At 36.2% G+C, this 27,815-nt stretch overlaps 2 protein-coding genes across 3 annotated transcripts in view; both read left to right on the top strand.

Annotated features, from left to right (window-relative positions):
* LOC109030700 (clavesin-2) overlaps positions 1 to 7,687 on the top strand; it is a 37,292-nt gene extending 29,605 nt beyond the window's left edge. For both annotated transcript variants that reach the window (XM_019041793.2, XM_019041792.2), the window contains exons 3-7: positions 540 to 696; positions 2,283 to 2,535; positions 3,434 to 3,544; positions 4,805 to 4,913; positions 6,628 to 7,687. In XM_019041793.2, the coding sequence (XP_018897338.1) occupies positions 540 to 696; positions 2,283 to 2,535; positions 3,434 to 3,544; positions 4,805 to 4,913; positions 6,628 to 6,707 (710 nt within the window). In that variant the 3' untranslated portion in view covers positions 6,708 to 7,687. The remainder of the gene's footprint in view (positions 1 to 539; positions 697 to 2,282; positions 2,536 to 3,433; positions 3,545 to 4,804; positions 4,914 to 6,627) is intronic.
* Positions 7,688 to 12,081: 4,394 nt separating this feature from the next.
* On the top strand, positions 12,082 to 27,215 carry LOC109030609 (ATP-dependent helicase brm). Its single transcript, XM_019041659.2, has 11 exons — positions 12,082 to 12,447; positions 14,447 to 16,537; positions 17,166 to 17,408; positions 17,899 to 18,065; positions 18,532 to 18,720; positions 19,596 to 19,926; positions 20,562 to 20,792; positions 21,350 to 21,649; positions 22,562 to 22,788; positions 23,434 to 23,560; positions 24,403 to 27,215. Exons 2-11 carry the CDS (start codon positions 14,456 to 14,458, stop codon positions 24,580 to 24,582), a joined length of 4,077 nt encoding a protein of 1,358 aa, XP_018897204.1. The 5' UTR covers positions 12,082 to 12,447; positions 14,447 to 14,455; the 3' UTR covers positions 24,583 to 27,215.
* The last annotated feature ends 600 nt before the right edge of the window (positions 27,216 to 27,815 follow it).

The following is a 27,815-nucleotide window of genomic DNA, read 5'->3' as shown; positions in this document are numbered from 1 at the left end:
CTCTGATAGCTCTTTTACTAAGAACATTATTATACCTAGCAATTTTTGTTCTCAGTTTAAGGAAATTTTACCCTTTCCTCTTGCTTGTCGGTGCGCAGCAAGCACTATATGAACTGAATTTTGCAATTTGGAGCTATTAAGTCTGGCTCATCTGAAAAAACACTTATGTGCTGAGGAAAACTAATGGCACATACGTTGTTTTTAAACCGGGCTAGAATTTATAGTTCTTAACTGCAAAATGTAGTCCATATGATATCAGTGCAAGCAGATGGAGAGCGTAAACTTATCTGAAATAGGGTCCACCCGGTGGTAACGTTGCATGGTGTCAACAAACCTAAAATCTGATCATGGAGTCAACAATTGTTGACGTTGTGCTCAGGCAGAAAAACGCAAAAATGGGCCCTGATCATGGTGTCAACGATCACGGTGTCAACAAACAAAAAAATATTTTCAATAAAAACACAGCTAAAATCTCATTTTTTTACCTCTCATTTTACTTTCATCTGCGCGTTTGTAACAAAATCTCATCTTTTCCACAGATAAGAGGCTTATACAGTTCCATTTCGCTTGCTATTACAACATGGACGACACCAAAAGATGTATTCGCACTTACTATGATTGCTTTAAAAAGTACACGGACTTTTTTGATGACAGACGTCTCGCAGAACCTAGTGTCAACAAAATAAAAGCACTTGTGTAAGTATTGTACACCAGTAAGCTCTTCACTGAAACTCCGAGCGGTCTGAAGTCTAAATATTTTATTAAATTTTTACGTCTTTCAAAATTAGGTGTCGCCGTTTTTACGTTTTATCTCCCTTGTTCCCTCTCTTTAAGGCGCTCAGCCGATAGGGAGCATTTTTTATTTCAACCCGCCTCTATAGAATTCTAATATACTAGTGGCAATGCGTTCAAATGGCGCACCAGCTCAACGGATGGTAGAAAGGGACCTAAAATGTTTAAAATAGAATAATCTATGACACCTTTATTTAATGCTTCTGATTTCAAAGCATAGAGGACGATAATCGTCATTCTATAATTTATTTTTTTAGCGGTAGTGTAGTTTTCTCAAAAATGGTAGTTGTTTTTGTGTGCAAGTTCTCTCATTTCAACGGTGCCCACTTTCTTCGGGGCACTTAAAAACGCGCCTAAATAGAAAACAGCTGAGCACTCCTCTAATACGAACGTACAAGAGGTTTCCCGCTAGTTTCCTTTTCGTTTTTCCTTTTTCCTGTGCGCGGAAAAAAATTTTTGGATTCTATCATTTCAGTCGCTTGAGGAGGGTGTGTCAAATTCTTCTCTCGCGAGCATGACGGAAAGATTTGAAACGACGGATGGAAAAAATGGTATGTCGCTTGAGCTTGAGTGCATACCATCTAAAACCAACCGAACCGCTCAGGATGTTCAATAATGCCCCAAGCTACATCATTCCCTTCCTGCTGACCGGAACTGCCTTTGCATTCCGCGCGTATTTTGCTGTTATTGAAATTGTTCCCTTTTGAATCCTTGAAATCATTGTTCTCTCGAAGCAAAGCCATATGCGTTCCCTTCAGATGTTGATATATAAAACATAAATGTTGATTTTCTAAAATGTTTCGAGTTAAAAATACGCGAATAGTCATCTTAACCAGCGTAAAACTACCAGCTTCTATATTGACTACACATTTCATCGCAACTCACACAATTTTAAGCTTACTGACTTTGTTACTTACGATGATAAGAGTTCAAAAACAAGTCTCGACATGCGCCATTGCAGATTTCTCCGTCATATTACAATTTCTATTAAGTAAAAAACGAATAAAGTAGTCATTTCTGGGAATTTGTATTGATTGTTTCCTTCCTCATTAACAAAATATTTTGTGAGAATTTCAAACAATATTGGTGAATGATTACTCGTTTTATCTTTAAAAAATTAAAAAGCAGTACCAGGGAAGATTTTGAAACACTGAAATGAAGATACACCTTCGATTATCATCACTGCCCTCAGCTGAAATCTGGGTATTAGTTATATGTGAGCCGCCCATGGTCTACAAAAATAATTTACAAAAATACTACTACTGATGAAAATCAAATCTATTTTTTCACATCTTATTTTAAAATCAAAATATTAAACTTGTAAGTTTCAAGGTTATATCGTCAAAATAAGGTACATCTTCTTAAGACTGTCAAAGTGTCGGCTTTGGCCGCAACTATACAACATTTCCCCTTCCTCCAATTTAATGCAATTTGGATTTTGTGAGTCTCTTAATGTGTTCGTAATTAGATATCTGTTTCCCTGTTTACAGACATCAGTACGCATCTCCGGTGCGAACCCCAGAAGATAGTCAAATAATCGTGGCAAAATTAGTGAACACCGACACAACACATTACACATACGACATAGCTCTTAAGTACTTCATAATGGCCATTGAAGCAAGTATACACTTATACGGAGTTGCCAAACACACTGAAGTTGTCATCGATTATAGGGATCTTACGTTCAGGCATATGCTCAAGGTCAACATCGGCACCATCAGGAAAATCATCAAAGTCTACGAGGTTAGTGAACTAATCAAGTTACTTGAAAACCATTATTCCAGTTATAAAATTATTTAGACAGATTAAACGAGAATAGCCGAACTATATCAGGCAATGTCTGATCTCTTCTTATATTTTATTGTTGCAACAGAAAATTATACGACATTCTGACTTTGCATTTTGCGAATATACTTCATTATTCGACCACGTGGGAGCTCGTGTTGCCTGCATTAAAAATTGAAGGCGAACTAGCATGATGTTAAAAACTTCTCTCCGTTCGATTAACAGCCTTTTTGTGTGAGTCCTAAACTCCCAAAGCGATTCAACCACAAGGGAGCTCGTTTTGCCTACACTAAAAATTGGAGGCGAACTAATGTGGCGTTACAAAAACCTCTCTCGTCTCGGTAAAAATCTGTTTTTTTTTTGTTTTTTTTCATCAATCTGTGTATTTTGAATGAGCGTGTAATTTCACGATGATACCTTTTTTCACTTCTTTCTAATTTCTTCTTTATCATTTCCTCTTCCTCGTGATCTTATCTTTTCTTTCTGTTTCATCTCTGCTTTCTTTTCTCTGCCTACCTCTCTCTTTCCTTCATCTCTTCCTTTCAATTTATTTTCCTCTTTCTTCTCTTTTCTTCATCTACTGCTTCTTCTTTCTCTGTCTTAAGTCAAAATGTACATTATTTGCCAACTTTTGCGAGGACACGCCATTTATTTGCGAGAAAGGCTCTTTGCCTTTTGGGATTTTGATTTTAAAATTAATCGAATCTTATGTTGCGCAGAGCGTACACATTCATGCATAACTAGTTTATAGCGCAAATACGCAGCAATAACTGGTAACTTTGAGATTTTGAAAAATCATGAAAATTGTGAACAATTTTCTCATTTTACAAACACTTTTTCTCCTTGTATTTTGCAGGAAGCTTTACCAATCCGAGCTAAAGCGATTCACATCATAAACGTCAATTTCTACATCTCAAAAATAGTGAATATAGCGCGACCATTTGTTAGCAAAGAGCTATTCGACAAGGTATGTAGTTAAAATTCTAGTTTATCACATTTTATCTTCAACTTTAGTTCTCTTTTCAAAAATTCTCGAAAAATACACCGTGACTGTTACAGAATTATTGAATTACTTATGTTTCAATTATGCGGTGTATGTCTGTTACACACATAGATTCAGATTAATGAATAGACTTATAAATTATGAAACCGCCCAAAAATCCCGACGAGCATGACCACAAAGGGTTATAGGACATTTCGTCAGCGATTTTTTGTCCGCGCACCTGTTTTTTCCAGTAATTTACGTCCACGCGTTTTTTCGGCATGGGAGTTTTGGTCCACGTGCCAGTTGAGACGCAAAGTTAATTGGCCCACATGTAAATACGAACGACAATTGCTCACGACGTTTTTGAATGAAAATGTATAATGTCTTGGAAGAATGAGGGTTTCCTTGTTTTTTGTTTTGCCTGTTTGGTCCAACGGAGAATAATATATAGTCGAGAGTTTTGGTAAAAATGGGGGAGCGTCAATTCCATGAGACAAAATTCACTAAAACTCTCTACACCTCTTTGGTGTAACAGTACATACTTATCTTTCAAGAAATTTCCACCTTGTTATACCTGAACCGGATAAGCCTCTATATTTGCCTCAGCTAAAGGCTCCTAAATTTTTCTTGTGTACGACAGGTATCTTGATTTATTTTGCGAGGAAAGATCTGTACTTTTAAAGGATGCCTGTCATTCTTAAAAAGTTCAATTTGGTATGATACTGTGCAACACCTCTGTTGTGAAATAGTTGCTTCAGGTGCCGCCGCACGGCGGGCGGGCGGCCAGCGCGAAACGCGCATTGGCGCCTACAAACCTAAGTGGATACTTCAAGCATTGTGCAATGCGTGAAGTATCCACTTAGGTTTGTAGGCGCCAGTGAGCCTCTCACGCTGGCAGCACGCCGCTCCGCTCTGTCAGGCTTTAATATTTCTACTCGCATAGTCAGCGTTTTTTAATTCATGATTTTGAAATGCTTGCACACTCTGCATCGATTACTCTCATTTAAATTGATGGGGAAAAAATATGTATCAATTCATCAAAGGAGAATAATAATATAATGTGCGTTTTTTAAATATTGGTGGTTCCGTGTCAAATTTAATGATTTCCAAAGCACTTTAATTTTTTCTTTTACATTTTGTGCTTTTACTGTGCTGCAGCGAGGTGTACGCGCAACCAAACGCTCAAAATTTGACGTATTTAAAAAAGAACATTTTTCTTTACATGTTATTATGTTTGTGCAGGTCAAATTTTACACGGAGGACCAGATTGTAGATTTCAGAGCTGTTGTTCCTGAATCAGTCTTACCGAAGGAATTTGGTGGCACCTTGGGTTCTTTAGCATCATTAGCAGGTAATGCATATTCTTAAATCAAATCGAAAGCTTCTTTGAACGACATGAGAGTCCTCTCATAATGGCAAACAATTTAGAGTACCACTCACTTTAACTCGCTACTCACTGAAAATAATTGTCGAAGGCTGCAAATAAAAGAACGTTTTGCCTGTACCCAAGTAGCAGTGATCGCTATAAATAGCGATTTATTAATCGGTCGGTTATCGCGATTATATCGACGGCAATAAATCGAGATATTATCGCATGACAAATTGCGATATATGGCGATTAAATCGCTACACATTGCAATTTTTGGTTCGATAAAATCGTGATCAATTTTCGTCGATAAAATCGAGATCAATTTTTGTCAATAAAATCGAAATTAAATCGCCATTTATCGCGATTTTTATTTCGAAAATACCGGGATAAATTGTTGGGCGATAAAAGCGCAATTTTATCGCGATAAGATTGAGGGTAATCGCTCAGATGTTGATGATCCTGGCGATCTTATCGCCGACAAAATCGCAATATACAACGATTTTCCCGTTGAGAAATGCTACTTGGGGTAGGGCTCATGAGTTTTTTCTGCTGCGTCTGCGATATTTTTTTGTTGAGAGTACGTACCTATATGCCACGCTGTGTGATATTATTATCCATACTCCAGGGGGACTCATTTCTCAAAGAAAGAGCTTTAATTCCGAGATAATGACCGGGGCAAACTTATTCAAAGAGATCAGCTTTCAATTGGATCACATTTTGCAATGAGGAGCCATTATTTCCGACTCCTCTTTAAAAGCACCTTTCTGCATAGGGAAACCAATGGCATATATGTTGTTTCTAAAATTAGCCAGAAATAATGGCTCCTTATTGCAAATGTGGTCCTATTTATCCACGATATTTCATGAAATAAAAGGTTAATCAGCCTTTAACGTAAACGCATCAATATATTATGGCTGCATCAATACGAACAGTTAGCTTGGAGCGTAATTAATCATCTGACACCTCAATTTCAATGTGAGGGGGTTCAAGATTTCTTATCCCATAAGTGGCAAACTTCTTTGCTTCAAAATCGCGATAGATTACCATGTCTTAGATTTCGCGTTATTTTGTGACCGATTTCTCTAATTTCAATTTTAACATTTGAGTATAATTCTATTTTAAAACTCAGGTCCTAGTACTCAATTTCTGTGTTAAGGAAGGATGCCCGTCATAGCACCTCCATGTGTACCTAAGACCATACCGAATGCAGACTCTATAGGGTTTAAATTATCCACAGACTCTGCATGTTGCAATAAATTTACTGTTAATTTTAATTTACAATTTTAAAAAAAAAAAAACCTTGCATTCGGGGAGGAAATGCCAGAGAAGATTATACACGCAAAAATATTTTGACGTCAGTAAAATTGAGAGCAAGCTAGGTAGTTCAGATTTTTATTTTTAACCGCTGACCCAACTTTTTTTTAAACTTTCATTAAATTTAATTCGAAATTAAGATCTTTAAGCTTGAGACCTTCCACTATAATTTCCTTAGTTAATTTTTGATATGCTTAATACCTCCAAATATTTTTGCCAATTTTTTGTATCATTTGTACAAGCGTTTTATCTACATATATTAACAAAATCTCTTCTCTTGGAGCCGGTCTAACAATTGGTTTTTTTTATTTTATAAACGACTTTTTTATTAGTTTGTTCATGAATCACTATTGATCTAATATGTTCCGAAATACTGTTACAGAAAAATTCGAAGCATCTCTGAGTGTGGTGGAGCCATTCTTCAAAGAGGAGGAGAAACTAGTTGCCGAAACTGAGTCTTGAGTTGATCTCACGAGTCCAGTTGCAGCGACGTCACTCCTCTCATCACGAACAAATTCAACGATCAACGATTCAATCTGATTTCATCTATTATTTCGATGTAATGAATTATAGATATAAATTAGAGAATATTATACCGAGAAATTTTCCTTATTGCGGTGGTAAAATAAGCTGTCACAAGGAGGTGATGATTTTTTAGACTATGAAAGATATTTTGAAGATTATCTGTTTTAAAGAAAAATTGCTTTCATAAGTTCAATCGATACGATGAGTTACCGTATAGTTTACTTTCGAAGTTGGTCAGTATGTTCAGAAATTAGGGTCTGAATGATCGACTGATATTGTGAGAACGTAATTTTAGGTATTGGACTACCTTTTTCTCAAGGAATATTGCAGGTCCATAACTCAAAAGTGACACAAGGGGGTCACAATTTATCGTTCTGCTGGAAACATGTCATAATTTTTTGTACGATAGGTAATCGTAAACTGCAAGTATTCACTCTTGAAAGGACTCATAAAAAAATGTATATGCACCCCTTTGCCTGTGACAAGGGCTCCTGCAGGTCAAGATAGACGCAAAAAGCAGCGCAATGCAATGAGCATTCTACCCAGGAAATCGCCTCACCAGTTTTGAGAGATATTGGGTACCGAGTTAGTGAATTTGTTGATGTTTTATCGTACTAGTGAATTTTTTCACGTAACCAACTGAGTCGTATTAAGTTTGGTTAAACTAAGTACTTACGAACCTACCTCTTTTCATCATACAACGGAATTAAGATAGTTCCTCTCTTTCTCTCTGTCTTTAAATTGTTGATTGAACATTAGGTTTTATATAATCAAAATTAGCTTTTGTCAGATTTTAATGCGTTTTTGTACATATTTTTAAGTGTACGTAAAATATTATTTATTTTTTAATGTTATTAGAATTTCACGTGTCTCTTTTAATATTAAAATAAACTTATTTCTTCGTTAGCTATTTAAAAGCGTATATTCTTGCTCTATCCACTGCCGAAAAGTTTTGCTGCCCTTACTGCTCCTTGCTTCCATTGCACGAGTTGAAGGAAATACGTACCACTTTTTTAGGAGACTTGTACGCAAGTGCAGAAGAAAATGACAGTCACTCTATTTCATGAGGCAGTGCACACAACTGCACGTGACACGTCGTTAAGAATATATAGCAATATGACATTTTCTAATAGAAACTGGAAAAGTAAGCAAAGGATATTTTTGCACCTTTTTTTACACATCAAAATTTTATATCCCATCGCCACAGCGAATTGTCATAGCATATATGGCTGCGAGCACCGACTCATTCACTAGAATCACCAGAGCGCCTTCAATTTTTAGTATGCAACACGGAAGTTCATAGAGCACGTATAGTTGCATTAATGCGCCATGGCTGATATTGTTATCCTTTGCTCGGTTATCAATACTGCAGGTCGATTGTTGAATCGTTATCGAGTGATCTCGATCGATAAATCCCTATCTTCACAATGCAATATATCGATCAAGGTCATTCGATAACGATTCAACAATCGACCCGCTGAAGTATGAAGGGAAAATGCCGTGTGAACACTCGAGTGTTGCCAAATTCCCTCCGATTCAATACGAATTTCCTGGAAAACTTGTATAAGATCTTATTTATCTCTTTTTTTTAGAGAATTCGCCGTACAATATAATCTTATGATTCTGGAGATTTCAAGGGAATATATTTCCCTAACCTACGAGGGGCGTTCAATAAGTAAGTATCCCCCCTCTCTAAAATCCATAAGAATGGACCAATTTTAAAAAACTTGGGCTCAAAATCTTCCTTAGGATATTTTGAGTTCAACAAAACAAACCGCAACAAAATCGGACTATGTGCGGCCGAACGCGAGCCGTTTGAACGCGCCGAGGTGCTCGACGCTCCCGCCGAATCTGCGAGGATTTGAAGTCCGCTACAGGAGAAGAGCTTCTCTGCCAAAGCCTCAGTCGTTCATCACTGACAAAAAATCAAAGAAATTTTTGTAGAATAAGGGGCTTACCTCACTTCTCCACATAACCAGCTCGATCCAAGCAAGTCTGATACTGAGACTAAGACTAAGAGAACAGCTTTTGGATGCCTCGTGCGTGGAAGTCTTTCAGCTGACCGCGGATGAAAGAGTGGACGGCTTGTTTGACCTCTTCCACTGATTCAAAATTAACTCCTCCAAGTTCAGATTTCAGGAACGGGAATAAATGGTGGTCTGGTTTGCCATTTATTATTCAAAAATAATGCTTTATCGGAAGAAATTTGGCGATAGTGTCTACAACAGTCTCGATACCCGAGTAATATCAACTGATGAGATTGTGCCCCTAAAAACTTAAAACAAAAAAATCTATAAGAGTTGTTGAATAACTTCGAAATATTAGCATTTTCAATGGTAAAAAATGAAAACTTTGCAATTTTATTCGCCAAAAGAAAGCTTTGAACAAAGTCAAAACTTTCTCTGGAAGATCGTCGCATCACGAAGACTGGTTTAAAAAAACTCTCTGCGTATCCAACATAGGAGCACCTTTTTCACAGGTTTTTTAAACATTTAAAGTCTTTTATGCGGAATTGTCAGTATATATAATCAGTAGCTTCCTAACTTTTATGACCTAAAAATCAGATGAAAAATCAAATCCTAAAATCTCACAAGTCCCTTCGTAAGCGATCAAATTCAGAATAACTGGACCGCGTTCAGCAGAGAGGGACCAAGGCACATTGGCTAGTGTCAATTTTAACTAGGAAATTAATTTTTTAAAGAAGTCGTTTGTGCGGATGCCTGTGAAAATTTTAAGTAATATACTACGTAATAAATAGGCGGATCCAGGGGAGGTGTAGGGGACGTAAGCTTCCCCTGGATCCTGGAAAAGGAGAAGGGAAAAGAGAAGGAGGAAAGAAGAGGGAAAAACGCTTACATTTGGTAATTATGTCGAAATTGACTCAAACTGCATATTAGATGCTTCAAAAACTCAAAAATTTCCTAAGGAGGACCCTCGGAGCCTCTTTATTTCGCCCCCGCCCCCTAAAGGGTTGAGGATCCACCTATATGTCGTAATGCAGAAAATTCACTGGAATTTGTACACAAATCCGCACAACCGTTTTCATGTAAAAAAATTACAATGCCCAATTAAGGCAATAGCTGATAATGCTCGGTTTCTTTCTGCTGAACGCGGTCCAATTATTATCATAATGTTTCTAAAATGATATTCATTGAACTTGCTACCTACCCACAAAAATCGAACCAAGTATAGCTAAAGACAGTAAGTAAATTCGTTTCTAAAAGGAAAGTCAAAATTGTACTGACTCAACTTTCAAAATTTGCAATTTACGCAAGAGTATTATTTACTGATTAAAATTAGTCTAGCTTGAGTGAAAATAACATTTTGATAATGAAATCATTTTGGATGAATCTTCAAGTAAGAAACGACAGAAATGTGAATTTTTTAAAAATATAAATATTCGCGCACCGCGGTGTATTTATTGCCTATCTAGCAAAATTGAGGGCGACTCTCAAATCGACGAACCTGCCTATAGGTCTATTACAAACTGATTGCAATAGACAGTCATTGAGACAGAAAAAGTTGGTTCCCTCTGTGTTGAGATGATCGGCTTTAAATGCTGATTTTTAACGCACGTTGGCTACGTCACCAACTTTTTCTGTTCATAGGTCTATCGATTCTATGGCGAACAGAGTGCATGCAACGAGATAAATGTGTGTTTTTTGACCAGATAACAATTGGAGCCCTTAGTTAGGCTTGTTGCCTATGTAGTGAATTTGAAGGTGAACTTCAAGTGGGAGATCAATAGTTTCACAACAATACAATGGGATCATATTTAACCGAAAGAAACCAGTCTGATTAAGCATAGTGTTTTCAAAATCGTACAACTTCTCCTTTACTTTGTGAACACCGAATATATGTACAAAATACAATTAATACGGTTGTTCTCCTTTAAAGCCTACATTTATTGGTAAAAAAAAGAACATTTCCTACGTTCCAAGCAATTTTAGATGAAAATTTAGAAAAATTGCAAATTGCATTGTGCAAAATTTTGAATACACTGTAATCGGGCAGGTTTCCTTCTGTTACATGCGATCTAATCGGTTCAATCAAAGTTTATAAATGAAGAATATATTCTGTGAAAACCAAACCATGATGTTCGTTCGGTCTCCCTTTAAAAAATACAATAGTTGAGAAGATTTCGAAACACCGCAACCTTCTTCTTCTTCTAACTTCTGACTAGGGCCTTGACCCTGTTTGTCTAGCCTCTAAATTAGTATATAAATATGATAAATGATAAATAAAATATTTTATTTATCCAAATATAAAAATAATAATTTTATTATCATATTTTATTCATCTTAAACACCGCAACCGAGATACGCATTTCTGCAATTTTACCGTCGATGTACTTAGGTCTACAAATACATCTGAAAGAATAATTAGACAACAAATTGAAAACCTATAAAAAACTGAATTTCGCCCAATTTTTTTCAAAACTACCCCAAGAAATCCCAAGCCGAGCCAAATTGACTTAACTATCTCTTCTGAGGGAGTTATGGGGCCGGTACTTACTGATTTTAGATTTCGGTCTACAAATACATACTAAAAAAGAGTAATTGGACCTCAAATTGAAAAGAATCGATTATCAACATAGCCGAAATTAGGAGAGCTACAACTGAGACTCGTTTCTAGCTTATCCTCCTAACCTGAGTGACGAGCGACACTTGATCGGCAAGTGGAGCATTGAGAATTCACGCCTCGCGCCATCGCGCCTTCAATTTTGCAGAGCAACACGGACATCCATCAAGTACGAATAGTTGTATCTCTGCGCCGTCATCGACTAGTCAAACTAGCGTCAGAATCAAGCCATGCAGCAACGCTCTCTATACAAGAAAAAAGCAACTAAATGACCGGCACTTTCGGCAAGCGTCGCTGGCGTTCTCCCCTCTCTCCTTCTCTTCATCAAGGGAAAAAACCAAAGACATAAAGACGGAGCGCTCGTATCTAAAAGCACGGGGAAAAAGTGAAGCTAGGTTCGGCGCTGCGCGCTTGTGTGAGTGTGTAAATGAGCGCGGGAATCCATGGCGGCAAACGGAAATTTGATTTGAACTTGTCCTCTTGATTTTTCCTTATTTCTTCTTCGAAACGTGTTTTAAATGCTTAAAACGATTATATTAAGAAAGTTCGGTCTGCGTCCTAATATATTACACCTACTTTTGCTCGGTAACAGGCAGTAATCTCAGATAAAGTTAGTTTTTCTTCTGCTTATGGTGGTTCTGCAGGTTCAAACAGGCCGTTACAGTTCTAGATCTACGTTACTCCCAAATGAAATCAGTCGGTCGACGACGGACCGAAACTAACCTAAAGTTAATAAAATATGAGTGTGTACCTGAATTTGGGCAAAAATCAACCTAAAATACTTTGTTTCCGCAATTTTATTTATTAGTTCCCGCCCTACATTTGAATTCAAACTTGTCCCGATTTCGCCGCCAATCCTCTAGCCAATAGTAGAGGTGATTGAAAAGAAGCTCTAGAAGCTTCATTTTTTGCTTTTAGTGCTCCGTCTTTATGTCTTTGGAAAAAACAAAGCAATCAATGGCGGCCCTAACCTAAGGCTTTGTTAGTCAGTTTTCCGGCCTTTCAATAATGTCTTTAATGAATTTTTGAAAGTGTTCTGCTCTGATAAAGCCTTGTGAGTGTAAATAACTGTGCTCGTAGTTGGAGTTTCTACTCAGTATGTATTATTTTAATAAATTCTCCGTAGTTTACGTGATACGTCATCCAACCACTAGAATGTCAGTCTCCTGCATTACATCCATTCAGCTACTTGACCTCATAATTTCCGAGCCCCACTTACATTATTCTTCTTTTATAGATTGTTAACGTTAATAACTTTTACTTGTGGTCTGGTCTCCGTTTGCTGTCTGGAATTAATTGAGGTCGAGCACATTTATGTATCTCATCGCTTACTTGCTGTTGCGCCCTTTTTCCATTTTGTACTTGATGATTTCAACTCGGATAATAGATTACTCAAGTAAAATCAAATTTGGGCTTCAAATCTGTTCATTGGAGTCTTCCTGAACATCTGAAATGCATACCTAGTCCAACAAATTTCTGTCTTATGAATAAATGAATAATGCATCAGAGAATGTAATTTCTCACTATGTGGAACAATAATCAAAACCAGAGAGAGTGCAAGTGCAAGAGTCACTTCTTATGTAAAGAGGAGACATTTTTGATCATGCATGCTGAATACATTGATTTGATGTCGCTATTTCATTATGCGATCCACTTTGCCAGATATTTTTGTGATTATTTTCTCTTGAATTCATCACATGTAACAGCATACTGTCCGTATTATGCTGATAAGAAAAGAAGTATGGTTTTTTTTTGAAGATGGGAACCAATGACATCTCACTTGTTTACTTATTCCGTAGTTATAGTGGCTATTAATGAGTTGGCTCATTGTTTTCCTCATTTACATTCTGCACAGCAGCCTGATTGTTGAAATTTTTTGTTTGTCAGAACGACATAGATGACATAGGTTAAAAGGCAGAGCGTGATTGGTCGACTATGTCTTATCGCTGCTTTGTCGTGCCTTTGTCAGGTGGGATGGACGACATACTGTCGGAAACTTCAGAGGTGCCTTTAGCTTGTCGTGAGTTCAACACGACATAGGCACGACAAAGCGGCGATAAGACATAGCCGACCAATCATGCTCAGCCTTTTAACCTAGGTCATCTATGTCGTCCTGACAAACAAAAAATTTCAACAATCAGGCTGCTGTAGAGTATAACCACCAACTGATCCAAGTTTTATCATCAAGAGAACTCTAACATCCTTAAAATAGACATAAAATAATTCAATATAAACCTGGGGACATCAAGACCTTTTCTTGACGTACTTAAAACTTTTTTATTTGTACCGGCTGAGTGAAAATATTTGAAAAAAACCTATAGACGCTATTAGTGCCACGTCACAGAAGAGGGATATATTTAACAATGTTTTTGCATGGGTAGCATTGAAAGAGTTTATGCCAGTGTTATTGTTTGGATCCAATTCAATATAATGGAGAATCCCTATGATGACGTCGCCACTAATATCGTCTATAGGGATTCTGAAACAGCTCCTGGTTTTCTTTGGTTGTACAAAGCCTATGCATGATGTTGTAAGAAAGGAATGATGCTGTATCATGAACAGTGGCAGCTACCCCCTGATATTCCCTATAATGACCATAATCATGGCGTAATTCCTAGATCTATTACTTTTTAAAAAGCACCAGGTACCAGTTCATTTCTTGGATATTCAAATCGCTTCTCATTTTTCCTCATAGTTTTCACATTGCATTCACCATCTGATTTTTTTCTGTGAGGATTTTATCGTGAGTTTCACACCTATAATGTGAAAAAAAAAGTTAGTAATAGCCACACATGCAAAACGTTTAGCGAAAACCTGCATAAAGAGAAATATTTTGACTGAAGAATCTTATCATTTGAATATCATTTTGTCGCTCCTCTGACATAAAAGCATATCCCATGCGAGTCCTGTTCTCCGTATAACTCCATTCCTCTCAGGGCTCCTGCGGGAATAGAATTACGCCCTTACGTCCGAGGAGTGACAATTCGACTGTAACATGAATTCTTACTATTTTAGGACTAAGTAGAAGAGTTTGAATTTGATCTTTTAACGCTTCCTTTCAAGATCTTTCAATGTTTTCTTTACTTTTATTGCAGGTCACCAAGATGGGTCCTGATAATACAAATCCGGGCCGAAATGTTTTCAGCCCGAACCAGATCCAGCAACTACGAGCCCAAATCCTTGCTTATCGGACTCTAGCACGGAATCTCCCGCTGAATCAAAGTATACCTCTCAACCCGCAAGACAAATGGATGGCACCAGAGTCGCAACCAATGCCACCTCAAGGGATGCAGCCACCTGAGCAAAATTTTAACCAGCCGTACCCCCCAAGTGAGCAAAGTGAGATGCAGATGCCCCCAGGAGCCTCGGGTCCTCCTGGGCCGCCCGGTCCTCCAATGCATATGCAGCGCCCACCTATGCCTAATTCTTCCATTCCACTTGATTCACCCTCTGCAATTAGGGGCAGATCACCCGGTCCCATAGGTCCTGGTATTCCTACAGTTGGTCCAGTTGGTCCTGGTGGGCCCGTCGGTCCAGTTGTTCCAAATTCTCATGGAATGCCTGGTCATATGATTCCTGTAGGTCCTGGAGGTCCAGTCGGTCCTGTTGGTACAATGCCTCCTGGCAGTCCTGTCCTTCCTGGTGGCCCTGTTGGTATGCCACCTCCTGGTGCAACGGTGGGTCCAGTAGCAACAGTTGGCCCCGGTCCTATACCTGTACCGGTTATCCCAGGTCCAGGAGGTCAGGTTGTTCCCATTCAACCGGGACAACCACCTCTTCCCAATCAGCAACAATTCAATCAAAAACAACAAGCCCAATTGAAACTTAATCGTGTAACTACAGTGTCTCGACCCACTGGAATAGATCCGCTTCAGTTGCTCGAAGAGAAGGAGAATCGAATTAACGCTCGAATTGCTCACCGAATGATTGAGCTGTACAATCTACCCACCAATATGTCAGAAGATTTACGAATAAAAGCACAAATAGAGCTCAAAGCGCTGCGATGTTTAAATTTCCAAAGGCAATTGAGGCGTGAAATAGTTGCCTGCACTCGACGTGACACCACTCTAGAAACCGCCGTGGACCCCAGAGCGTACAAACGTATCAAGAGGCAGAGTTTGAGAGAAGCTCGTGCCACTGAAAAGCTTGAGAAACAACGAAGAATCGAAGCTGAGAGGAATCGTCGTCAGAAACACCAAGAATATTTATGTGCTGTTTTACAACATTGCAAAGACTTTAAAGACTTCCATAACAGTAACAGGACAAAATTGGTCAACATCAACAAAGCTGTACTTAATTATCATGTCAATGCTGAACGAGAACAAAAGAAAGAGCAAGAACGAATTGAAAAGGAACGTATGCGCCGCCTGATGGCAGAAGATGAAGAAGGTTACAGGAAACTTATCGATCAGAAGAAAGACAAACGCTTGGCTTTCCTCCTTTCCCAAACAGATGAATATATCAGTAATTTAACAGAAATGGTGAAACAGCACAAGCTTGAACAAGAGCGGAAACACAAAGAAGCAATGAGAAAGAAAGAAGAACAACAAAAAGATAATGATACAGATGCTGCTGATGAAAATGAAAAAGAAAAGAGCGAGGAAGAAAAAGCAAAAGCTGAGCCCATTGTCAAAGCCCCTGAGGTGAAAAAGGAGGGGGAGAATGCTGAGGAAGCAATAGACACTGAGGAGGCGAAGCAAGTGATAACGAAAGCAAAAGCTGAGGATGACGAGTACAAAACTACATCTGAGGAGTTAAGTTATTACAGCATTGCTCACACAATATCAGAAATTGTGATGGAGCAAGCTTCCATAATGGTCAATGGTAAATTGAAAGAATATCAAATTAAAGGTCTTGAGTGGCTGGTCTCTCTGTACAATAATAATTTAAATGGCATTTTAGCAGATGAAATGGGTCTTGGCAAAACCATTCAGACAATTGCTTTAATTACTTATCTAATGGAAAAGAAAAAGCTTAATGGACCTTTCTTGATCATTGTACCCCTCTCCACTTTATCGAACTGGGTCCTCGAGTTCGAAAAATGGGCACCCTCTGTTTCTATTGTTGCCTACAAAGGTTCACCCGGTGTCAGGCGAGCTTTGCAAAGCCAAATGAATTCATCCCTATTCAATGTTCTCATCACTACTTATGAATATGTCCTGAAGGATAAATCTGTGCTAACCAAGGTAATTGAGGTTTATTTTTTTCATTATTCTTACTACTCAGTATCGAATCAGTGTCGAAAGTAGATTATATTTAAGCAGTAGATAGTTTCAGTGTAATTGCAAAATTACTCCAAGATCTTGAAAAGGTTTAAGAAAGAAAAATGAATGGCATTTACTCTTTGTCCTTTTTTTATTGATTTTTTTTAAAACTACTTGTTCTAGTCTTCTGTTCAGTCTCACCAGTTGTAACAAAATTCTATAAATATCAATTTGAGTGTGTAACCTTTTGCTCATGAGCTGATATCTTAATTAACTGAAAATCATATTTTTGTCATCGGTCACTCAAGAAGAAATAAACTGCACTGCCGTGATTTTAAACTTGTGTCTGCGGACCTTTTACTTCAAACTTACTGTTAACATAGCTTATGAGTGCAGTAAGTCTGACTATTTCACTCGGTAAGAAAGGATATTCTCTTGAAAAATTAAGCGCCTATGAAGGTCATGCGGAACTGAATTAAGTCATGGCAAAGGAAGCAAAAACCCTTTTCCTCTGTATTTTCTTAAATTAGTTTAAACCTCTGTTTCTCATCGTTAGTTTAACTTTGTGGCCATTATATTAATGAATGCTTTTGATTTTCCTATTCTTTAGTTCGACTGGAAGTATATGATAATGGATGAAGGACATAGGATGAAGAACCACCATTGTAAATTGACACAAGTTTTGAATTCGCATTACAATACGTCGCATCGTTTGCTTCTCACCGGCACCCCTCTTCAGAATAAACTGCCAGAATTGTGGGCCCTTTTGAATTTCCTGCTTCCCTCAATTTTCAAGTCTTGCTCCACCTTCGAGCAGTGGTTTAATGCTCCTTTTGCAACCACTGGTGAAAAGGTATGCCAAGTCGCGTTTCATTTTTTTTGATGTATCGAGAGCTAACAAACAATACTGGCAATTTTGGCAAAAAGAGTTAAGAATCAACTTGACGAAAATTGTTTTACTAAAAATATTGTCTTTAAGGGCGAAGGTCCTTATTTTATGGACCGCACATGTGTAGAAATTCAATTCGAATCAAGACACTAAATCTTCTCCCACCTATTTTTTAAAGATTTTTTAATTTTTTTAAGTATACATAGCCAATATATACTCTTGAAGAATTATGAAGTTAATTATTTTTTGTTTCTTTACTAACAGGAATACTTACTTGAATATTGTCAAAAATGGATTTTAGTATTTCCTCAGTTATGAATTTTTTAGACGCTTGGGGAATGAAAAATGATAAGGAATCATGTTCTCCCGGCACTGCCATTCAATTTTTATTAATTTACTGATAGTTTTTCTTTCTTTGCTTTGTTTGTGCCATAACCTCCTCCTTACTTTTCAGGTTGAACTTAATGAAGAAGAAACTATCCTCATTATTCGGCGTCTACATAAAGTATTGAGGCCTTTCCTTCTGCGTCGTTTGAAGAAAGAAGTAGAATCGCAGCTGCCTGATAAGGTTGAACACATTATCAAATGTGAAATGTCAGGACTTCAACGAGTTTTGTATAGGTTTGTACCACGTATTATTATTGGTAATCTTAATATTTTCACCTGAAAATCAATTCCGGATGAAGAATGACATTGCTAGAAGTTAAAAAAAACCAAGTTGGTCTCAAAATATAACGTCACAAATGTCCAGCACCCATTGAGGCTTAAAAGTGACTTTTTGAATGGGTAGGCCCCAAGAAAAGTGTTCTTGTCTCTTAACCATACTTATTGAGCAATTTTGTGCGTACCAACAGGTACCATCCTTCCTCTAGCAAAATATGCCTCAAATTACACCCATCTAAACATAAATCCCTACTCCTTGCATCAGGCTCATCACTGAAGTGGTTGAAATGGGGAAATGAGTATCAATAAACTTGTCCTTTTGAATACGTGCGGACAGAAACAACTTTTACTGTTTTACTATTTTTTTTTACTGTGTATTCTTGCCTTGTATTCTCATGCAAATTTCACTTATCGTATGTTTTAGACATATGCAGAGCAAAGGTGTGCTCCTTACTGATGGTTCAGAAAAAGGAAAATCAGGATCTGGTAGTACAAAGGCACTTATCAATACAATTATGCAGCTGCGGAAACTATGCAATCATCCATTCATGTTCCAAAACATTGAAGAAAAGTACTCGGAGCATGTTGGCTTCACCGCTGGTTTTGTCACTGGGTAAGATTGTACTCATTTTTTATTTGTCTTTCATGGTATCAAAATTAAATCCTTGCAATATCAACCCTAAAATTAACTTCAACTACCTAAAAATATGAGAGGATCTTTTGTAAAGAGAGTGCCTCTGTAAACACATCTTGTGCTAAAAAAATGTTAGGAGACAAAAAGTACGTGTTGAAGCAATCAAAGTTTATTTTGGAAGTGATTCACCCTAGCTCACCAAAACACTTTTTCTTATCTCTGGAACAAACAAAAAGTTTACTTAGTGAAGCATTAAATTTTAGCAATGTTGAGCTTTTTAAAATTGAAATTATTTTAATCTTGTCTGGAAAGATCAGTAGAATGTTGGATTTTTTTAGTTTTTTTTTCTGGCTGATATTGAGAGTAATGATACTAGAGTACATTCGTGGCCGTACTGGGGAAAAGACTTGGAGACTCTAGTTCTCAAAATTCAGGTATGTATTGCTACTAGAGCTTAGAGGTGTTTTTTAAAGAATTTTCGGCCTAAAATCATCAACTAAACTGGAGCTAAAGTAGTGAGAAATCTGATTTCCAACCTGAATCGATAAAAATCGCCCTCTTGAAAATTATTCGGCCGCTATGGACTTAGATCCCTCTGTCTGTGGGCTATACTTTTGTACGTTAGTGTCCTTCAAGCAATAAATTTCAACATTTTAGGGTATTGATAATGAATCATCCTTTTTCATCAAAGTTCTTCATCAAAGCCATTCGAGGATTGAGTCTGAAGTTTTCTAAGACCCCTTTTACAATGCCAGCATAAATTAACTTTCTGTACTTCAAGACTAATGTAATGATGAGTAATTTTGTTTGTACTTTTTATTGCTCATGTAATTTTTATTTTGTTTTGATAACAGTCCTGATCTGTATCGCTCATCTGGGAAGTTCGAGCTACTTGATCGTATTTTGCCAAAGTTTAAGGAAACTGGTCACAAGGTTTTAATGTTCTGTCAAATGACTCAGCTCATGACTGTCCTGGAAGACTTCTTGAACTGGCGCGGTTTTACTTACCTGAGATTGGATGGCTCAACCAAATCTGAAGATCGTGGTGAGCTCCTGCGAAAATTCAATCACCCTGACAGCGAATACTTCTTATTCTTACTCAGTACCAGAGCTGGTGGTCTAGGTCTCAATTTGCAGTCCGCTGACACTGTCATCATCTTTGACTCAGATTGGAATCCTCATCAGGTAGGTGCTCTTTTTTTCTTGAATACCTATAGGAATTTCAAAAAAACTGATTACTTCTTATATTGTTAACATGAAGCTTTAAGAACTGTTCAAAAGTTATGATGCAGTCCCAAAATGTTCTGGCAACGTAAGAAAAGTTTTTAGGGTGTTCGTAGTCCTTCAATGGCTCTCAAAAAGCATATCTGTAGTGCTAATGAAAAGGGAAAAGCACTTGAAAAAACTTGCAGTGAGTATTCTACATGAATCCGAGTTTTGAATGAGAAATATTTCAACTCCAAGAGTATCTTTTATTAGGAAATAACAAGATCCATGAATCTTGGATCCAATTTCTTATCGATGTAGGAGGATTATTAAGCTTTTAATTTTTTTCCTCTTCATTCTCTTCTACCCCTCTTTCTAGCAAGTTGCTGTCTTCGGTCTTGAGGCATCATAGTATTTTCTGGACTTTTTGATAATTCATGAATTAAACGTGACAATGCACTGTTAATAAGTGGAGGTTTTATTTTCGTAAAAAATGGAGGTTTCGCTCACCTCTTTGAAGAGCAATTACACATTAACGATACTAAATTCGATTTGTTATTGGTAACTAATTCCTATTTTTAAATATTCGTCTCCTATGGTTTTCATTTTTCCAGGACTTACAAGCTCAAGACAGAGCCCATCGAATCGGACAAAAGAATGAAGTGCGTGTGCTTCGGTTGATGACGGTCAACTCAGTTGAAGAGCGTATCCTTGCTGCTGCTCGATATAAGTTGAACATGGATGAAAAGGTTATTCAAGCTGGTATGTTCGATCAGAAATCTACCGGGAGTGAACGGCAGCAGTTCTTGCATGACATCTTGCATCAGGATGAATCTGATGATGAGGTATGAAAGTTGTTTTCATTTATCTCATAAGAAGTTAGATTTACTTGTATTATTTTATATTCCTTGAGCTACTTGATACTGAAACTTGAAGGCACCATTTTATCTTAAAAATTGTGCCCCCAAAGACTTTTTTACCAATCATATCATTCTTAGGAAATTGCTTTGAAAAATCAACTAATCAAGAAATGTATCGAGAGTAATTACTTTTTTTTGTTTATCTTAATCAGAAGTTGGAAGTACCATACCCCAGGATTATAAGGGTTTCTTTCTCTTTAAACCATCTCATCTTAATGAGGAAAATATAATTCAAGATACGTATTTATTCTGTGAACGGCTCAAAAAAGTGCGAATTCATAAATTGTATTTTAAAAAAAATAATTCTGTCAGTTTTCATGCATTATTGACAACCAGACCACATCGACACTATTGAGTCGCATATCATTCTAAAAATTTAAGTTCTTCCAATTATTAATAAAAAAAGTGAAAAATAATTTTTGGTTTGAATGGTATTATTCTTGTTTCGTTGGCTTAATTATGTATCGTCTTTCACCTCTTAGGAAGAAAATGAAGTACCTGATGATGAAACCGTCAACCGGATGATAGCGCGTAGTGAAGGTGAGTTCGAGTTATTCCAAAAGATGGACTTGGAAAGGCGAAGAGAAGAAGCGAAACTGGGAGCAGCACGTAAATCTCGACTGATCGAAGAATCGGAACTTCCTGCTTGGCTGATTAAAGAAGATGACGAGGTTGATGCATGGGAGTGCCAAGAAGAAGAAAATGTTCAGATGGGAAGAGGCTCCAGGGCTCGAAAAGAAGTTGATTACACTGATGGCCTCACTGAAAAGGAGTGGCTAAACGTAAGTTAAATGGACAATATATTATTTTTAATGCAGAAGAATTGAAGAAAAAGTTAGGTACCTCTTGTAAATTTAAGAATATTTCCACAAAAAAAGAGTTTTTGAAAAAAAAAAAAAAAAATTAATAAGTTTTTTTTTAACAGAATAGGTACTTAATACCTAGTCTTCACCACAAGGGTACCCGAAAAAATGGTTTCAGGACGATTTGTCCTCGTTACTGATTTGTCAATCACATTTTTTGTCCCATTTTTTCGTCCAAATGTAAATCTTATCCAATGAACATTTGTCCATCACTGTAACGAGTCCAAGACAATAATGAAGTAATGTATGTATAACAACGCATACAGTGACATCCTTTCATCTTTCACTTGATTCCCTTGCAGCACATTGCAACCAGAGGATTAACATATCATGATGCGTTTGAAATTTGTGAACTGTCATCCTCAAAAGTTCATGACACATTTGAAATCTGTGAAGTTTAACTGTTAAAATTTCATGAAAAATTTGAAATGTGTGCAATTTCATGAAAAATTTGAAATGTGTGCAATTTCATCCTCAATTTTCGTTTAGTGAAATTTTGTCTACTAATCTACTATCATTGGTTACAACTTGTCCATTGGATCAGACTAAATTTCATGGGCCAAAAAATTGAAATGTCTGTAAATAAAAATTTGGATGAATTCAATTGGCCAAATTGATTATGGACTCATTTTAACATTAGACCTAAAAGAGTGAACGTATTGTCCTGTAACCAAAAAATTTATTTTTTGAATAGTCATTAGTTGCACTGAAACATAGTGCACGCCATTTATTTTCAATTACAATTTATTTACAATTTTTTTTTTTCAATTACAATTAGGTTTATTTGCTCTGTTGCTAAATTATCAATAATTCCTTTTTCTGTGTTATCAGATGATTGATGAAGGAATAGAGGATGAAGATGACTTGAAAGTTTCGAAAAAATCTCGCAAGCGCCGCCGAGAGAAAGATGATGAAGATGGTGGGCGGTCGAGCAAAGCATCTAGATCAAGTGATTATGAATATAAGTCTGGATCTGGTGGATCTTCAGGATCTGGTGACAAACGCCTGAGGAAACAGATGCGTAAACTGATGAACATAGTTGTTAAGTACAAAGACAGGTAAGTCTTGTCTCCATTTCAGTCATCAATTATTAGAAGTAAGGATCAGAAGTAAAATTTCTCTTTTTTTTAATCTGAAAAACTCCAAATTTATTTAAATACTTTCCGGGAGGAAAAGAAAATTTCAGCTTAAAAGGTGGACACATCAAGTTCTATGATTTTTTTTTTTCATTTATGATAAGCAGCCTTGTCCTGTGTTTGTAACTTGGATCAAAAACAGCTTTGCCATTCAACGTTTATTTTGCTGCTGATGTGAACTGTAATGTAACTCAAACTCTTCAATCTCCTGTGTTATATAAAACAGGAATCTTTTTTTTGTATATATTTCAGTGACCATAACGCCTTGTCTCCACAGGATGTTTCACGGGATTTTTCCTATGTTCGAATTGCAGGAATGAAACTTCTGGGCTTTTTTTCTGTTAAAAAACACAACAAAATTTCTTCTTCTCCTTTTAACGTCATTTCTGGGACTCCCCGAGGACTCTTAGTTGGCACTGTGACTAGTATTGACTAACTCAATATTTTTCCCAACTTCGCAAGTGAGATTTTTCCCTGGGACAAATCCCATGAAACGTCCCGTGGAAACAAGGCCTAAGGAGTGATTGGTCTCTCTATTTCAATTTTGTATTCCTCTTTTCATTTCAGTGACCAACGAGTATTGAGTGAGCCTTTCATGAAACTGCCATCTCGAAAAGAATTACCGGACTATTATGAAGTAATCAAAAAACCTATGGATATAAAGAAAATATTGACAAAGATTGATGCTGGCAAAGTAAGTTTGATTTGATTTTTTCTAATTTCGTTGTGTAAACCTGTCACTAAGCAAAAAAATGGGGATCTCCGATAAAGTGTCTTTTTTTGTCAGGCATGTTTATTTTCTCAGTGATATTCTACAATTGTTCTAGTCAGAAATAATTGCTTATTACTAGTTTCTGCATAAATCGTCCTCTTTGGAAGTATACAGGAATTAAAAAGGGTTTCCTGTTCCATGTGCAAGGTATAAGTGTGTATTTTTTTATTTTTGTACACTCATTTTTATCTTGAGTTCACACTGCTTTTTTTCTCAAATCATTACGGATGTTTGTTGATTTAGGATCTGCACATATCTTTTTTTCTGTGGCTTTTTTGCTGATATTTTTCTAAGCTATGCAACTGAAGCTTTAAATTCTCTCTCAACCTTACTTTGCCTAATTTGTAATTTATCTAGCACTATTTTTAAGCTCAATTAGATTTGATTCAATTCAACGAAAAAGAACCAACCAATTTTTCAAGGAGATAAAAATATGAGTCATTTTAAAAGAAAGAAAGGTAACATATTCGTTTTTAAGTTATGAAAATTTGTCAATATGTTTTCCTCATAGTTTCCTCGTTTAATAAAGTAAACATAAAAAATATTCTTGAAAAGTTTCTTGCTACCACATATGATGGCTCTCAATACTATTTTATTCTATATTTTTTATAGATAAAAGTAGAGCTTAAATTTTAAAACAGTTGAATAGGAGTACATGTGAATGTTATGTAAGAGTTTTTTTTCTCCAGTTTCACCATAGATTTTTAAGGTGCTGCTCCTGTCATTAATAACTATTTTTTCCTCTTTCTTTTTTGTTTTTTTAGTACAATGATCTAGATGATCTAGAAAAGGATTTCATGCAGTCATGTAAGAATGCTCAAGTGTATAACGTTGAAGGATCCCTCATTTATGAAGATTCCATTATTTTGCAATCAGTCTTCACAAACGCAAGGCAGAGATTGGACACCGAAGGAGACGGAGGTGGAGAAGAGGAAGAAGAATAGAAATTGTGCGATCCGCAGTATTTAGGTTTCCATCCCTTTTAACTTGATCAATTGATTTTTTTAGATTTAGTGACTAATAAATGATGTAGGACTTGTGACTTACTCTTGCTGCGTGTACATAAGGCTCTAATATTAATATTGACTGTGCAAAAATTCTATTAATGAGTTTCTTTTCATTGTAGACACTTAAAGATTTTTTTAAACTTGAGTTTAGTTTTCATTAGGCTTTTCGTATCTCAATAATACTTAATGCCTAAAATATCTACATTTCCGACAAACTCTACCTTGGTTGTTAACTTTTATGAACACTTGTTCCTATGATGCATCTACTCTCTCCGTAAGAGACTTAAATGAATTGTCTTACAGGGGTACGATCATGATAAAACAGTTTAAATTATGATCTGCTGATAAAATAACCGCAGATTCTGAATGATGCACTAGGATTATCTTTGATTTATTAATTTTAAAAGTGTTGACCTTTAATTGACATTTTGAGGTCAAAAAATTGAAACTCCCTCCCCCCTTTCCGCCCGCTATAGCACTACTTGCACATTTTCTATTAATGTGTCCTCTAGCCTTTTATAACTATTTTGCGTGCTCTTTTCTCAATCTTGAGAATCTTAGACACGTAAGGGTGTAATTGTGTAGTCAATGCTACATTTGTATTTTTAACTCCAAAGCTTGGTACAAGCAAATTTTTTGTACATATTCACCATCTTGAAAATTGACTCAATGTTTTCAATCACCTCAGCTCTCAGAATTACGAGAGGTCAGAAAATAAGGATTTTATGAATAGCAATTCGTATCCCAAACATACACTAGTCTAAGTTTTTACCGCCCAATCCATGAGTGCTACACCCAGTTGAAATGAGTAGAAAAGCATAATTTCCTTTCACTGTTTTTTCTTTTTTTCTGAAAATATTAAAATTCCCCTTCGTCTAAAAACTTCTAATTATCTCCCCTCCCCTCTATGCACAAACGTGTCGATTCTCTTGAAACCAACCGTTGCGAGAAATTTCGTTTTTACCTCCTCTCATTTTGTACCTCTAATCCATGTAGGTCAATTTGACGACTGGTCTCATGTTCATTTATAAATATCCTTTCACTATCGTCTATGAAGAACCTACTTACGAGTTCCTATCCTCCAACGTCATCCATCATTGGCTCATAATTGCATGTATTTTTGTATGCACACCTTTCCAAGTTTGTCTCTCACCGTGAATTATTTAAATGTACGAGAGTCGGAGAAAAGTATGATTTCCCTTTCAGTATTTTAACTTTTAATCTCTAGTTTCATTGAAGTATTCTCTGTATTTTTTTTCCTCTCTCTTTTTAAGCTTTTTCTTCGAAGTGTGAAACAGTGCATATTTTAAGAGATAAAATAGAAGACATGAGCGTTTCTTTGAAAGCCTCACTAAATATGCTAGCATGACATTATTTTATGGGATTATTGATAGATAGATTAAGTTTGAAGTAAATTTTCAATGCTAATGTAATTCATCAATAACATCGGACTTTTCACAATACTTCTAAAATCAGTACAAAATTTCAGTGTTTGTGAGTGTGTTTTTCTCATTTTGTTTTTTTTGCTCCAAAAGTTGTCCCTGTGCTAACCCTCTCATCGTCAAAAATTTGCAAGTTGTCGCATTTGAAAGTTACTAGTCTGGTCAAGTGGTTCATCGTAGCAAGGAATCTTTCTCTATGTATTTATTTCTTCCTGCTGAAAAAACGAACCAAAATTTCGGCCTGAATTGACGACTCAGTGAGTAGAAAGGAGAAACAATTCAGCAGCTTAAAACTTTTTTGACTTCGAGAGGATTAGAGAATTTGCAAGACTGTGATAAGTTATTTTCTTCTTCAATCAAGTGTATTTTCCTTGTATCTAACTTTCCTCCTTCCCATTTTTCCAAAAATATCTAAATTATTCTGTATAATATCTTTCAAAATGTACATTGGACAGATCGTTTTCACTGAAAAAATCCATAATTATTATGCATTCCTCGCCGTAATTAAAGTTTCAAATAATTTGTTCCTTTTATATTCATGCATTTTTCAGCCTTTGATTTCATCTATTTGTCTTTAATTTTTATCAGCAAAATACTTATTTATTTATCTATTTATTTATTTATTACATTAATGTCAATATATTTTTCAATATAGATAAATTATACGCTGACTTCTTGTGGTCATTACGTTTTTCAAGAGCAAAAATATGAAAATTTGATCTTGTACTGACAGTCAAACTGACCCTCTGAAGGCACTTACGATTAGATTCTCAATTATTACTACAAAAGACTTTTTTTATAATAAGAATTTAATAAGCACGTAGTCTTCTCATTTACTGCCGAAAAAACTTTTTGCCTCTGATTTTGTCTAACAGTATCTTTTTTTATTGGAAAAGTCTGTACCATCTCAAAATGGTCCATCCTTCTCATGAAAATAAAATGCACTCTTTGCAAATAGAAATGTTATTATCAAATGAGGAATCTATTTTTAGTTTTAAACAGAAAAAAAACCTTTATGATTGTTTTAGCTGGGTAAATTTTATATTCAATTGTGAGTGTAAAGAATGTTCTTTTTTTTCTAGCCTCATAGGAAATGATTGAATCATTAAAGTATGATTTTCTCTCAAATTTTGTGTTTTTGCTTTTAAATCAGTTCCCACCATCATCTTCAAGATCAAACGTTAGATAGGTACCCAGTGATATTTAGCTAATTGCAAGTTAAAAATCCATTTTTCTGTCTCAACTTTTTTTTTTTTTTTTTTTTTTTTTTTTTTTTGAAGGGGTTAATGCAAAAAAAAAAATTGCACATGTTAGACAAGGTAGGTATGTAAAATGCCCAAAGAGGCTACAATAGATCTTACAAAATCACCACTTCAGCTCACCAGAAAGCAATGTTATGGGGAGTTCGTAGAGAAATTCAAAACATTATAAACACAGCACTTCCAAGACAAGATTTTTTAACTCCAATAATCACCAACTTGCTGGAAAAGTTGCTCCCAAAATTCCTGATAACAAGAATCACTAGTCAAAAACCATGGCATGAAGAAATTTAGACCCTCATTTAACTTCAATTGGCCACTTTTTGAAACATCAATTTTACTTTAGGGGCTTTGAAGGCAAGGAGGATAAGTGCAGTTTTTACTATTTGAAGAAATAATTACACGTTTAAAGTTTCAATTACACGGAGCCTTATGGCAGAAGAATTTTTCACATAATGTATTTTCAGTA

Source organism: Bemisia tabaci, chromosome 3, assembly GCF_918797505.1.
Source record: "Bemisia tabaci chromosome 3, PGI_BMITA_v3".
NCBI classification, from domain to species: Eukaryota; Metazoa; Arthropoda; class Insecta; order Hemiptera; family Aleyrodidae; genus Bemisia; species Bemisia tabaci.
The sequence above is the reverse complement of the archived record's forward strand: the minus strand, read 5'-3'. Positions and strand labels throughout refer to the sequence as shown.